Source organism: Narcine bancroftii, chromosome 5 (genome assembly GCF_036971445.1).
Source record: "Narcine bancroftii isolate sNarBan1 chromosome 5, sNarBan1.hap1, whole genome shotgun sequence".
Classification (NCBI taxonomy): domain Eukaryota; kingdom Metazoa; phylum Chordata; class Chondrichthyes; order Torpediniformes; family Narcinidae; genus Narcine; species Narcine bancroftii.
This window is the reverse complement of record NC_091473.1, coordinates 170,454,153-170,470,326: the sequence shown is the minus strand read 5'-3', so window position 1 is coordinate 170,470,326 and position 16,174 is coordinate 170,454,153. Positions and strand designations below refer to the sequence as shown.

Sequence of the window (16,174 nt, the reverse complement as noted above, 5' to 3'; positions counted from 1 at the left end):
AGGTGATGCATTTTGGATTTCAAATAATGATAGGACATGGGAAGTAAATAGTCCACATTAGTGCTGAAAAGAGGAACCTCAAGGCTTCAAATCCATAGTTTCCTGAAAGCAGCGGAGATCGATCAAGTATGCTTGCCTTCATATGCAAGGACAAATAATATTCGAAATGGGACAATGTTGCAATTTTACAAAATACTGGAGAGAGTGATGTGTGTAATTTTGATTGCCATAATTTAGGAATGAATTGATTGCATGTTGGAGAGAGTGCAGCGATTTACCACAATACAATGCCCTGGATTGGATAGGCTGGACTGGTTTCCCTTGGTGTGAACTAGGCTGAAGGGTGACCAGAAAGAACTATACAAGATTGAGAGGCAGAAATATAACATGCAGGCAGAATCCTTTTACCATTATAGGGGTGTAAAAAAAAACCCAGCAAAGATTTCAGATGAGAATAACATATTTTCACAAGGATCTGAGGGTAGCAGAGCAGAGCTGTGAATCCAGTTAAAGCCATCACACAAAGCAACCTCCCCACCATGACCCAATCTTCACCTCCTACTAGTTTGGGAAAGCAGCCAATATATTAAAAGGACACATCCCACTCTGGTCACATCCTTCTGTTGATCAATGACTTTTACACTGTTTAACTGTACTTCTCTTTTTACACTCTATGCTGCACTTTTGTTTCTTTTCAAACACTATTCCCTGCAATTATGTTTTTATTCTTGCACTACCTGTTGTACTCTTTTCTTTTTCTTTGGCTTGGCTTCGCGGACAAAGATTAATGGAGGGGGAATGTCCATGTCACCTGCAGGCTTGTTTGTGGCTGACAAGTCCGATGCGGGACAGGCAGACACGGTTGCAGCAGTTGCAAGGGAAAATTGGTTGATTGGGGTTGGGTGTTGGGTTTTTACTCCTTTGTCTTTTGTCAGTGAGGTGGGCTCTGCGGTCTTCTTCAAAGGAGGTTGCTGCCCGCCGAACTGTGAGGCGCCAAGATGCACAGTTTGAGGCGATATCAGCCCACTGGTGGTGGTCAATGTGGCAGGCACCAAGAGCCTGACCTTGTTTAGGCAGTCCTTGTACCTCTTCTTTGGTGCACCTCTGTCTCGGTGGCCAGTGGAGAGCTCGCCATATAACACGATCTTGGGAAGGCGATGGTCCTCCATTGAGATGTGACCTACCCAGCGCAGTTGGATCTTCAGCAGCGTGGATTCGATGCTGTCAGCCTCTGCCATCTCGAGTACTTCGATGTTGGTGATGAAGTCGCTCCAATGAATGTTGAGGATGGAGCGGAGACAACGCTGGTGGAAGCGTTCTAGGAGCCGTAGGTGATGCCGGTAGAGGACCCATGATTCGGAGCCGAACAGGAGTGTGGGTATGACAACGGCTCTGTATACGCTTATCTTTGTGAGGTTTTTCAGTTGGTTGTTTTTCCAGATTGTGTAGGCTTCCAAAGGCGCTATTTGCCTTGGCGAGTCTGTTATCTATCTCGTTGTCGATCCTTGCATCCGATGAAATGGTGCAGCCGAGATAGGTAAACTGGTTGACCGTTTTGAGTTTTGTGTGCCCGATGGAGATGTGGGGGGGCTGGTAGTCATGGTGGGGAGCTGGCTGATGGAGGACCTCAGTTTTCTTCAGGCTGACTTCCAGGCCAAACATTTTGGCAGTTTCCGCAAAACAGGACGTCAAGCGCTGAAGAGCTGGCTCTGAATGGGCAACTAAAGCGGCATCGTCTGCAAAGAGTAGTTCATGGACAAGTTGCTCTTGTGTCTTGGTGTGAGCTTGCAGGCGCCTCAGATTGAAGAGACTGCCATCCGTGCGGTACCGGATGTAAACAGCGTCTTCATCGTTGAGGTCTTTCATGGCTTGTTTCAGCATCATGCTGAAGAAGATTGAAAAGAGGGTTGGTGCGAGAACGCAGCCTTGCTTCACGTCATTTTTACACTGTGTCTTGGTGCATGTGACAATAAATATTTCAATAATGCTACACATCTTTGACACAAAACTCTTTTGATCTTATAAATAATGAATGTACATCACTTGGAAAAAAATCAAACTGGATAAAATAAGTGTTTATGAAGTACAAATTTAATTATCTCTGGACTGAATTTCATCTTTCAAACTTGTTAAAAATTACAGCTTTATCAATGAGTCAAACGGATGACTTTTATTCACTCAGACAAGATTTTGCACTACTGGTTTATCGTGTAAGTTTTTGGGGCAAAGAACAGTTAAAGTCGAGGTTGTGCAGATGTTCTTATCTCCAATCAACTTCAAATAATTTCATGTATTGTGTATCTGCTAATTACAAATAAAAATGATCTGTGACTGATCAGATCTAAAAATCAGCACTGAAATCTGTACAATCAAAATGTACTTGCAACTACTTAAACTACCTCGTGTTGAGTGAAAATAAGTTATGATATACAGGCCTTTTTCCAATGTTATTTGCAGATTTCCTCAATAGAATATAGCATTATTGTACTCCACTCAGCCCTTGCTGGCTTGAGTAATTATCTGTCATATTTTTAAACTGCAATTCATGATTTCCCCCAAGATTTCAAGGGAATGACAGGCTTGTTGCTCACAGGACATATTTTTACCTTTGAGAGTATAAAGCGATCATTGTTGGCATTCTTAGGGTCTTGCACTTTGAATTTCATGGTGTGGAAGAAGAGAACAGACATGATCTCTGATGCACTGCAACATGATGTAGGGTGTCTGCAAATCAAGGACAAACAGCAAGATGACTCTACACTCCGTTCAGTGTTTGCTACTGATAGTTTATTCAACTCTGCACCATTTCCTTTTGGAGTAGGCAATTACTTGAGATGTGATTCATCTCAATTTGCTCTTCCATAAAATATTGCAATAATTTATATTAACTGACATCATCAGTTTTCAACAACTATATTAATGAGAGAGTATTTGAAAACAAAATTATAATTCAAGACTGCTGTACTTATTTTTGTACAACTTCAGCAACAATAAATAATCTGGCAATTTGTAGATAATAAATAAGTCATTTTTCTATTTTATTAACTAATTATGAGATGAAAGGACACCCTTCTCTAAACAGCAGACCATGGTTTCAAAGCATAATAATTAATCTCATATCTTTCATATCCAATTAAATTTCTTAGTTTAATTGTTACTACATCAAAGAATAGATTAATTATTGTGTTCATTATTCATAGCCATAAGCTTTTTTGTCAGCAAAAGGAAAAAAATCTTTTTTGATCAGATATGAGAAATTGCCAATGGACAACACAATTTTTAATTAATATATGGCACAGGATGAATCAGTCAAGGATTGGTTTATCACTCCAATCGCAATATGGAGAACAAATTAATAATTTTTTTTAGCCATTACACGCTTTATATCTATGCTGAGATTTTTTACTTGTTGGCATCGTAAAAGGAAATGCTGGCATTGTCTTCCATGAATTAAACTTTTTTAAAACATTTGTTAAGTAGACAAAAACAATATTTTTCTTATGCAAGATAAATTTGTAAATCATTTCACCAGATTAATAAATTGGAACAGTACACATAACAATGTTGCTTTTATTAAATACTCTCCATGCAGGTTAGGGCACCACATTATAGAACGAGTTCCACTGGATGAAATCCCACATGGAACGGAATTACCAAAGAGTCATTAAGTGTTAAAGATTAATGCTTCATGCTCCAATCTTGACCAAATCTTTCATGCTATACTTAACCAGTTTCCATCAACTCCTGTGTCCTGTTAAAGTGACCTAAACCTGCAACAATACACAGGTATTAAGAACAAAGTAAGGCACCATTTCGATTTTAAAGCAAATAACCATCCATTTCCTTGCAATCTCCCTTTTAGTTCATCATGCTACGTTCTGATCGATATTGAATTTACTCGTGGAACAAAAAATGAGAGCACTCAGTTTGGTTGACACTTTTAATGAATAGTAATCTTGTCATTAAAACAAATGCTAGCAATGTTCAGCAGGCTGAGCACCATTTGAAAAGAGAAACAGAGATAATGGTTCAAGTTTCAGAAAAAAGGGGAAAGGTGGAGGAAAGCCAGAGAATATCTGTGAGAGGATGGAGACAAACTAAGGTTGAATGACCAAAACTGGGCAGTGCTGTCTGAGAGATGAATAACAACAAGCAGGAGTAAAACAATACTGGAACATTTTTCAGAATGTGTATGCTTTTCATGAATACCTATTTCCTTTTGGAAATTAGATAATCACAATGCAATGCATTTACCTTCAACAAATTAATTTTATTCTATTCTTTCTTGTTCTTCACACATCACACCTCAAATTAAAATTTTTAACAATTCACACGTCTGAAGTTAGCAACAAGCTAAAATTATACCATATATTCTTCAATGACTCGTTATAATGATTTAAAAGTAAAATATATTTTACTAAATGTAGTCTGTGCCCAGTTAATTAATTTCAACCACGACTGTGAAATTGAACTGAAAACCTGCAACAAATACAGAAATAGATTTATTAGGATTCCTACTCCTCATTAATATTTTGGAACCATTTCTTGATATGTTCAATAAGATTAAATGTTTATCCATGATGCCTCAATCATTCAGCTGACGTCACATCATATTGGATCTGTCAGCATATTTTACTGAGAGGGTTTCTGAGGGTTAAAGGGAGTGAATAAATTGGTGATCTCAAAATACCAAAGTCAAAAAAAAATTGTAACTTTAAAAAAAATGTTAAATTACCCTTGGGTACAAAAAGAATATCATTTAAAGTTCAATGCAATTTGGTCTTCCTGAGATGGAAATAAAGTTTAATTGGTGCTTCAATCCAAACAGATCAAGGCCTTGAGAAAGGATTTGAACCGGACCTGATATGTTAACTCTCTTTTTCTACATATGGATGCTGCCTGGCAGTGTGCTTGTCCACATTAAGGGGTTCATTCACATTCATAAAACAAAGTTATATCCCATTGTTCTCCGGTCATATCTGTATAATGTTCCCTTGGAGAACAACCCTGTATTAATAGGGTGCAATTCCCACAAAAGAAATGTAATTTTCCACAAGAACCAAATAAGGAAACAGGCCCAGACTTCTGTATTTTGTTTCCAAATGAATCATCATATAGATGTACACATCAATATCTAATATTTTTGCATTAAAAATGAAACTTTCCCCTTGCTATAATAGTTCTATTCACATGAAATCACATACAACTGATTACATTCCAAATTAGACCGACTCAGTGCCATACTTTAAATCAAAAGCTCTTCAGCTTCATCTTTTTAAAGTTCAATCCAACAGAATTCTACAATTGGCTCTATTCTACCCCAGGAGGTGGACAGTGATGAGATGCAAGCATTTATTCTTAGGTGCTTTAGAAGAAGCCGTCAGTGGGTCTGGAGTCACACACACAGCCAAGATAGATTTCCTTTACTGGTGGATACGAGTAAATGGGATGGGATCTTCACAATACAAAAGTGTCATGGCGCAGCACACAAAAGTGCTGGAGAAACTCAGCAAGTCACAGTGCATCCATTGGAAGTAAAAGCCAGTCATCATTTTGGGCCTGAGCCCTTTCCCAGAGGCCTCAGGGCTAGAAGGCCTTTTTCTTCTAATGGATGCTGATAAGCTTCTCCAGCACTTTTCTGTGTTGCATTGGACCTCCGTATCTGCAGATTTCCTTGTTTAACAAAATGTTCATGGTTCTGACTCCAGCTGTCCACCTTTTATGAATAAAAAAATTGTATCTTTAGCTCCCTTACATTGACTTGTGTTGGAATTAAATTTGTTTAAAATCTCTTTGGAGAAATTATGTGTAGTAAAACCCCTGGCATCATCTATGGGTATTGGTAAATGCCTGATAAGTGTATTTTCTGATTGCTTGAGACTTAGTCTTACAATGCCTAACTAATACACCCGCATTAAGAATAAACAGTTTTAAAGACAAAAATACTGTCAGTCGACAAAAAAATCAATTCTTACAGGATGGTCACCTCTCTCATTGACTATGATTGGCCATATTAATTCTGTTAAAATTAATATTCTCCCCAAATTTTTATAACTTTTATTTATATATTTTTAATTAATATATATTTTATTTATATTTTTATAACTTACATGTATTCCTAAGTCCTTTTTTGACAATTTAAAATCAATTATTATATCATATACAGTGCAAATTCAATTATCCAAAATGGTGGGGACCAAGATTATTTTGGATAAATGATTTTTTTTTCAGAGAACTGGTCATTTTTTTAAAAAACAGCCCAGTAGCAACAGCAAATCACTTGTAACAGTATTTATACAATAAGAACAATGCTTTTTAAGCATTAAAATAAAGTTTATTCTCACAAAAAAAATGCTGGCCACTACCGATCATAACACTTCCCCACCAAGGCCCCGCTCCTGCCCAGGAGCTTAAGGTCCCCACTGCCGCTGCGGCCCGCACCCAGAGGTCCATGACGCCGGGAGCCCAAGGTCCATTACTGCCACCACCGGGAGCCTGACAGCTCGTCATTTTGGCTCTGAAAAAATTTCACATCAATGAGGATTTTGGAGAATCCAATTTCAGATAATCGGAGTTGTACTGTGTATGACAAAACAAAAAACCTAGATTGAATAAAAGGTAATCTTCAGAACACTAGAAATAACGGGGGATTAGCCAACCTAATTTCTGTTTTTACTACAAAACACAAGAAATATGTTACTTTTGTTGCATTATGAAAAGTCAGATGAATATCCCAAATGGATTGAGATGAAGTTGAAGTTCCTCAGAAATACCTCCCTACTCTTTCTGACATAAATTTTATCGATGAACTCTTTGAGTTACAATTTACTCATAAAGGCATGATATCTGCTTTATATATAAACTAGTGAATATGAAAGCAATTTCTTTAAGTAGAATTAAAACTGAATGGGAGAATGAACTGAATATCTCTTTCTCAAAAGAATGGACTTCAATTTTGGGACTCGTTGAGCGCCAGGTTCAGTCTTATTCAATTCTAAGTGCTACTTTGTGTTCATTTCTCCAAAGTTAAACTTGCTCAAATTTATTCTGATATCAGTTGTGACAAAAAATATTCAACATGTGTTTTGGACTTTCCCCAATTTTCAAAAATATTGGACCAACATTTCTAGAACTTTTTCAACTCCATCTCCAGTAATTGCACCATTTAGTTTTTCTAAAGATATAAATACCATTTTATCTTCCAACCAAAGCCATTTTCCACTTTATTAGCAAGAAGAGCAAGTCTATTAAAATGGAAAACCTACATATAATCAATGGTTATGAGGTATTATGTCCATTTTAAATCTGGAGAAAATTAGACATAATATCACAAAAATCAAGTTTTTTTTTTGATAAGACTTGGAGCCCATTTATGACTCTCTTCCATAATTTGACTAATTAGGTGCAATGATGAATGTCACTGAGCATGCTGGTTTGGATCCCCTGAGGCTGCTTGTTCGGATTTAACACTACATAACAAAAAGAATTTTATCTGTTATTGCTGTGGGTTTGAATGTTTTTTCTTTTCATTTTTTTTCTTACTTACCTCATATGTATTACCATTTATTGGATTTAGAATGAGGTAGTATTGCTACTGTACCTTATGTTATTATTTGTAAATCTGCAAAGGTTTCATTGCAATTGATTTACTGCTTTATTGTTTGTTTTTCTAAAAACAATAAAATTAAATTTAAAAAATACAAAAATTCTACACCATAATTACACTGAACAAACTTCACTTGTGTTAATATATAAACCTTAAACCAAATTACTTTATGTCAGTCACATTCTTTGAAAACATTTAATCAATACTGCATCTTCAGATTCCTTGCCTTCATGGAACCCTGAACAATGACATTATAGATAATTAACCCACCCTCCCCAAAGTTGACAGATAAAGCCTCTGAGCAGGGATAAGGAGACAGGGAGCAGCATCAACCACCTCTTCATCCTGAGCAATGCCATTGCTGTTACACACAACTTCATTCAACAGCTGCCACAAGCAAAGGATGGCCAAGGCACTCCCCCCCCCCCCCCCCCCCCACCCATCACCCCGGGCTGAATATTTACTCTCATCTTCATCTAAGGTTTATGTGTTACTTCAGAGAACATTTACTTCTACAATTTAAAACAAGTATTTTTTTTTAACCGATTATTTTATTTTAAAATGCATTTCCCTTTTTTTTGCTGGTTTCTTGAGGCTGCCAGTTGCTTGAATTACAGATATCAGGGGCTTTAGTCTACTATTTTTTTTCAGGCACTTCCGGTTTATTGAAAGAACATATTAACTTTTTATTTATGACCCCTGACAGACCTAACAAGTAATTATACAAATGAGAATGTTCTTATTATCATTTGGAACATAGCATAGCACAAGAACTAGTTCTTTTGTCTACCATCTCTGCACAAACAATGGCACCAATCCAACAAGTCCCATCTGCTTCCACACGGTCTCTCTTCCCTGCCTGTACGTGTATCAGTTAAACACCTCTTCAACATTAGGCACTTTTAAGCTGCAGCACCTGGGTAGCCCTCCTGGGACCCAGGTGTGATTACTGGGGCAAAGGTGTTTCCAGCACCTTTTAAGTTGCAGGGGCAATGACCCATTAAATCGTCAACCCGGTGATTTAAGGGAAATCCCGCCCCCACAATGACACATCATGCACTCAGGGGAACTATCGTTAAGTCTCCCCCAGCGGCCATCAGTCACCCCCTCACAACCTCTCCCCTCTCCCCCTCGCAGCAGCGACCCCTTCCACTGATCATAGACCCCCCCCCCCCCGCGACATCAACCTCTTCCTCACTCCCCAATTGTGGCCCCCCTCTCCCCCTCGCAGCAGCAACCTCTCCCCACCTGGGCCCCGCAGCAGCGACCCCTCTACCCCCCCTAATCGTGGCAAGCACTTCACTCAGGGGTTTCCGTGACACCAGTGCGCAAGCGTTGACCTCACAGGAGTAACCAGGTCGGCCATTTTGCTGTTCAAGCCACCAGTGAACGCGACCCAGGTAACTTTAACTGGGTCCCATGACCACCTCCGAGATAGGTCAGGGACCCGATTGGATTTGGACCACGCTGACTGGGTCAGACCCTTTCAAGCTGCCCCATGAGTGGGGCACTAACTGGGCAAATTGTCCGGTTAACCCCATGTGAAAGGGCCTATTGATATCATATCTGCTTGTACCACCTCCTCTGGCAGGTTGTTTTGAGACACCTACGCTAAGGCGACGACCGCATCCCTTCCACCGATGTGTGTAGAAGAAAAAAAAACTTGCCTTGCAAATCTCCTTTAAACATTCCCACACTGGGGAAAAGGACACTATCTCCTCTATCAAATTGCCAGGCTGGGGAACAGCTTCTTTCACAGCCTGTGAGACTAATGGACAGCGTAACCATGAAAATCAGCCCAAATATTTATATTGATTATTTGTCATCTTTATGCACAGTATCTTGTGTGTTTTTGTACATGCACCATGGCCTGGAGAGACATTGTCTCTTCATGTTGTAGATGTATAATCAGATTATCATAATCTTGAAATTTTAACTTTGAACACTTCCATTGGGTTACCTCTCAGTTTCTTTTTTTTTTGGAAGACTTTATTTAAAATTTTATAACATGAATACAATAGAGAATTACATTTAAAGAAAAATTTAAAAAAATTAAAATAGTATGATTACAATATTACATCAGAAAACTACACAAAATAACCCCCCCCCATTAATTGCAACACAATATTAAATAGTCTAACTTAAAATTAGTCCAACCCACCCCTCCAAAATAAAGAGTGAAGAGTTAATAAAATTAACATTATATAAGGAAAAAAATACCCACTTACAAAAAAAGAGATAAAACCTAACCTAAAAAAAATTCTAACAACAAAAAAAACTGTCAATGCTAAAATATCACGCTTAAACATATATTTTAATCAAACTTAAATGCATATAATTAGCAAACGGAGTCCACTTTAACTTATAAAAAGACATCTTATCGTGAATTGAAAAAGATATCCTTTCCATAGTCAAACAAAATTTCATTTCCAAATACCACTTATCTAAAGTTAGTATATTTCTATCTTTCCAAGCAAGTGGTATACATTTCTTAGCCACGACTAAAGCTAAATAGATAAATGAAATCTGATAATCCTCTAAACCTAAATCAATTAATGATTGCATGTTCCCTAATAAAAATATATCGGGATCTAATACCAAGTTGGATATTATATAAACTGTTAAAAATAGATTGAATACCTTTCCAAAACTGATGCAATCGATCACAAAGCCAAACAGTATGCAAAAAAGTATTGGCCGTCTGATCACATCGAAAACAAGAATCCAACTTACTAAGACCAAATTTTTTAAATTTCTCCGGCGTTAAATATAGCTGATGAATAAAATTATAATTAATCATCGCTAGTCTAGCATTAATTAATTTCCGAATACTATTCTGACACATTTCCATCCAAGCTTCTTCAGCTATTTTATGTCCTAAATCTTTTTCCCATTTCAACTTATCTTTATCCCAGTCTTTTTTACTATCAATTTCTTGTAAAATACAATACAAATCAGATATCTATCCCTTTTTTGGTATTGAAAGTACATATTCTTCAAAACTAGATTCAGGCAATAAAATCATATGTCGACCACATAACTGTTTTACAAAAGATCTTAATTGATAATATACAAATATAGAATTTGCACTAATACCATACTTTCTTTGTAATTCGTCAAAGGAACAAAAACAACCCTCAGAAAAACAATTAGATAAATTTTTTATTCCCTTCTTTTCCCATTGTTTCAAAGTGGCATTGGAGACCGTAAAAGGAACAAGTTATATAATGGCAATCTTCCAGAATATATATTTTTAAGTCCCAATTTTTTGGGACAATAAGAGACATGCCGAATGGAAAGGCACCTGGTGAAGATGGGTTTTCTATAGAGTTTTATAAAGTTTTTTATGCTGATGTATCTTCTATTTATAAGGATTCTTCTTGTAGACCAATATCGTTGTTAAATGTAGATTATAAAATTGTAGCTAAAATCATGGCTAATAGATTAGCTCAATATTTGCCTAAAATTATACATGGTGATCAAACGGGATTTATAAAAAATAGGTATACATCAGATAATATTCTTGATAAATAAATCTAAATTTCAGTTGAATTATCCAATAGTGGTTTCATTGGATGCAGAAAAGGCTTTTGACAGAGTGGAATGGAAGTTTCTGTTCAAAGTACTTGAGAAATTTTGTTTTGGTTCTTCATTTATTGGGTTGATAAAGGCTTTATATAATAGCCCGAAGGCTAGAATTGCTGTTAATGGCCAATTTTCAGAATCTTTTAGTTTGACAAGATCTACTAGACAAGGATGTCCGTTGTCACCTGCTTTATTTGCTATAGTTATTGAACCTTTAGCACAATTAATACGTCAAAATGAAAATGTTAAAGGTATGAGAGTTCTGAATGAGGAATACAAGATTCATTTATTTGCTGATGATGTTTTATTATATTTGGTGGATCTTCCGAATACTATTCTGACACATTTCCATCCAAGCTTCTTCAGCTATTTTATGTCCTAAATCTTTTTCCCATTTCAACTTATCTTTATCCCAGTCTTTTTTACTATCAATTTCTTGTAAAATACAATACAAATCTTCTTTACCTGCAATTCAAGAATGTTTAGAAATTTATGGCCAATTATCTGGTTACAAAGTAAATTGGGCTAAAAGTGAAATTTTGCCAATTTGTAAAGATGATTATTCAGTATATAAAAATATTACAAATTTGAAGTGGACTACACAAATTAAATATTTAGGAATTAATGTTAATACAGAATTTCAAGAATTATATTCAATTAATTATTTTCCTTTAATAAAAAGGATTAAATTAGATTTGATTAGGTGGAGGGATCTACCTTTGGGTTTACTAGGGAGGATTAATACCATAAAAATGAATATTTTTCCTAGAATACAATATTTGTTTCAATCAATTCCTTATTTTTTTTTTTAAAAAAAAGTTTTTTTTAAGGACTTATATAAAGCGATTAGAGAATTCTTATGGAAGGGAAAATTTCCGAGAGTAGCAATGAGAAAATTGATATGGGATTTTCAATTTGGAGGTTTAAGATTACCGAATTTTCAGCATTATTATGAAGCAGCTCAATTCAAATTTCTTAGTGCATTAATGAATATGGACGACCCACCTAGTTGGGTAAAGATAGAAATGGCGGTTATTTTAGAAAAATTTCCTCATGAGTTTTTGTTTCGATGGAATAAAAATTTATTATGAACTTATGATGTACCAATATTGAAACATTTATTGAATTTATGGATAAGTAAACCTCTTAGTTTCTGATGTTTTGAGAGGAAAAAAAAATCCAAGGATGCATAATCTCTCCTTTTACCTAATACTCTCCAATGTAGGGAACATCCTGTTGAATCTATTGTGCAACCCATCACAACCTTCCCGTAGGGGCAGCAACCAGAACTGCAAACAACACGACTGCCCAGGATCATGCCATTTACTGCATAATTTCGTCTTACCATTGACCTTCTAAAATTCCTTCTGCCACTCTCTCCCAATTTCCAATCTCTCATCCATAAAATTAATGCTGTGTGACAGAATATATAGAGGTGTTTGGGAGATAAATTGCAAGGTTTGTTAGAGCACTTTAAAACAGAATTTTTCCAGTTTTGCAGAGTGCTCACAGACTCATGATGGACTGCTGTTTGCAAGAGGCAACGAGGTAGCAACATACAGCAACAGCTTTGTCTGAAAAAAGTGTTTGCTGTCTGGAAGAGCATGTGATCTTTGCAGACAGAGGCAGAACAGCTTTGGTCTCAGAGTGGGATGGAGTGAGAGAGAGGAGAATCACAGACTTCGGTTCCAGAGGGACAAGCTGGCAAGCTTTGGAAGTCGGCCTGGTCAAAGGAGAGGACTGGCGGTCTGTTATTTTCCTTGGATTAGGAGAAACAGAAACGAACTCTGTGGTGACTTGAAAGAAAGAGATTATCATCTGGAGAACCCTGAAAGGGGGCAAGTTTCGTCAGCAAGACACTGGAGTGACTGTCTTGGAACGAGAAAACTCTCTCTCTGAAAACCAACAAGAACCCTCCTGTATGGTAATCATTTAACTGTGAAGCACCAAAGCCTGGCAAACTTTATTAATGCTAACTTCTGTGCACAGTACAAGAATTGCCTGCAACCAGTGAGATTGGACTGTGAACCAAAGAACTTTTCTATACTGATATACACATTACACACATGCGTACTTAGAATTAAAGGAGTTAAGTTGATTAAGTAAGTCAATAGAGACAAGTTAAAGTCTGATTCTGTTTTCATGTTCAAAGATAATTAAAAGCAACTTTTGTTTAAGTAACCCTTTGTATTGGTGCATATCTAATACTGCTGGGTTTTGGGGTCTTCTGGACTCATAACAGTTGCCCTTTTGCTGTTTTATCAAAACATTTTCTCTGTAATATATAATGTTCTTTTATTTTGTATGATTTGTACTCAAAGACAGGTTGACTCACCCGGATAACAATTTTTTTTCACTCTATCTTGGTACAGTGAAAACTGCTGTGTCCTTTGGCAAACTTCCTTACAATCCACAACTTTATTTTTTGTGTGAACTGCAAACTTCCTCATCCGATCATCTACATTTTGATCAACATCGATAGGTTACAACACAAGTCCCAGTACAGGTACCAATCCTTACTGATCACCACTGGTCACAAACCTCAGCAGAAGAAACACTCCACTATCCAAACCTCTTGTATTCTACAATCAATTTTGCATCCAAGTTATCAAGTGCTGTGAATTCCATAATTGTTCATCTTCTGGACCTACCAGTCCATGCAAACACCAACTCCCCTCAATTATCTTTGTCACCTTCTCAAAAATCACAATTAAAATTTGTGTGAAATACTTGGCTGACTAGCTTTAATAATGAATTTTATAAGGTGTGCCCATGACAAATAATCATAACTCCTACCGCCAAAGGGATCAGCCTCAGTATTGCTTAATTTTCATTTCACCACAGGAATGTCTCAGCTATTTGACTGAAATCAAGTTCCATTTCTCAACTTACTTAATTACAAAACATTCATTTCAAAATGGAGACCCTTTCACTCAGGCTTGCAGAAGATCTGTTTTAATACATTTTTTGGTGACAATAGCAATCTACAGATGATCAGGAGGCTTGGATAGGGTGCACAGCCAGTAAATGTTTTCTGGGGAAGGTCACAAATAGCAGAGAATATCCATTAGGTTGATCTGAGGAAAATTTAGGGGAGGTGTCAGAAGCAAGTTTTTACTCAAGAGGTTGTTGGTGCATTGAGGTGGGTGGAGCGATGGTGAAATCTGGTACAATAAGGGACATACAAAAGACTCATAAGCCCTTTCACACTTGCATCCCAGTAAATCAGCTGTTCAGTGTCGCTGGATAGGAATGGGAGTTTGGTCTTTCACACTAGACCACTCCTAACCGGGACACTGAACACTTTCACACTTGCAAGGGTTTAATGCTCTGCGTTTGGTCTGTTCTACCTTTAATAGGAAGTGCCTGCAATGTTGCTGGCTGTTTCACTCTTGCCTGATCTCAACACATGTGGGGATTGTACAAGGGGGTCGAGGCTGGCAATCCTTGGCGTGAGATGACGTCATCTGTCGGCGGCGTTGAGTAGATTTTGCTTTCACACTTGCCGCTTTAAAGGCCGATTGGCGTTCGATCCCTGGGACCACTGGCAAGTGTGAAAGGGGCTTGAGACATGCACGAGTGCAAGAAGAAAAAAAAGAGGTTGGGTGTGAGGTGGGGAAAAATTTGACTGCGGTCAAGCAGGTTTAGGTAGGACATGATTGGCCAACCTTTTAGACACACAGCACAGTCACAGGCCCGTGGAGGTTCATGGGGGGGAATGGACTCGTGGGCCGAAATGGCCCTGTGACCGTGCTGAGTGTCTAAAAGGTCGGCCACCTCTGACATAGGTCGACACTGATTTGCGGGCTGAAGTGCTCGCCTGCACCTTAATGCAAAACGTTTGTCCCTTTGGAAAATTTTCCTCCCCTGTTTAAGATCCAACTGTAGAATCAACTGTGACTGCCAAGAGCGGAGAGGATTGCAATGTTTATAAATTACAGACAAGATGCTGGGATCTGGAGCCACGCATCGGATTGGGACACATCGGGCCGGGCAGCATCTGCAGGTGAGGGGAGAGGTGGGCGGCGCCCCGGGCCAAACCGAGGCCACGATCGCCCGCCCCACCCCCCAACCCAGCAGCAGCAGCAGCAGCAGCGTGGTCGGATAACGAATTTATTTTGAACCAAAGCTGCTTCCCCGACCTGTTCTCAGGACGGGTTTCGCCACGTCCGACCGCGGTGGCACCATGACCAGGTGAGTCCTCCCCCACCAAACTCACGGGAGGTCGGGGCGGCCGCCATCAGCCACCGGGCCTGGCAGTGCAAGTCGCCGGCGGCGCGAGGGATCCCTGCGGGGCCCCGGCGCTCTCCGCCTCACGGGGTTTTGGGGAGGGGGAGCGGGAAAGGCCCCTCATCCACCTCGTGGGTTTTCCCGCCCGGCGAGTGGTGGGGGGGGGGGGGAAATACCTACCCTGACCCGGCCTCGGTGGTGGAGCTGATGGAGTGAACCCTCAGCGTGTTGGCCATGTCCCTCAGGGCCTGGAGGCTGGATGCGTCCGGTCTGTGGTAGGACGGCATGGTGAGGCGGCCGCGCTCTCGTCCCCGCCGACGCACAAGGCCGAGAACACGGAGCGGCGGATCCGTCCGGGCTGTGAGGGGCGGGACCGGGGGGCGGGGTTAAGAGAGGGTGGAACTGGCCTCAACCTATGGCCGTCTCCCCGTCAAGCTGACAGGCAGGGCAGAGGCACGCGCCTCCTTGCCTCGACCCCGACCTCGTCTTCCAGCTGGACCATCTCTCCCCCAAAATGTCCCTTCTTCACTGTAAATTATTAGCAACGCAACAAAACCGTCCAAGCCGTTTCCACCCATAATGTCATCATATCTCTGCATTCTCATCAATGCACATGTTACATCCATCTCCCAGCACTGTGGCACCTTGTCCTTTCTACACATTCTTATATAGACATTCCTATCAATGTACATTGTTAGCTTTGTTCTCTCCCAACCCTGTGACCAGCCCTGTGGCACCTTGTCCTTTCTACAC

General features: G+C 39.1%; 1 protein-coding gene across 2 annotated transcripts in view; it reads right to left on the bottom strand.

Annotated features, from left to right (window-relative positions):
* The window catches only part of LOC138764179 (transketolase-like), a 42,452-nt gene extending 26,647 nt beyond the window's left edge, over positions 1–15,805 (bottom strand). Inside the window, exons 1-3 of one of the 2 annotated variants that reach the window (XM_069939737.1) lie at positions 15,602–15,619; positions 3,729–3,770; positions 2,607–2,724 (exon numbers count right to left, since the gene is read on the bottom strand). In XM_069939737.1, the coding sequence (XP_069795838.1) occupies positions 2,607–2,690 (84 nt within the window). In that variant the 5' untranslated portion in view covers positions 2,691–2,724; positions 3,729–3,770; positions 15,602–15,619. Of the gene's footprint in view, positions 1–2,606; positions 2,725–3,728; positions 3,771–15,601 lie in introns of both variants that reach the window. The other variant, XM_069939736.1, reaches the window with a different exon arrangement.
* Positions 15,806–16,174: the final 369 nt, after the last annotated feature.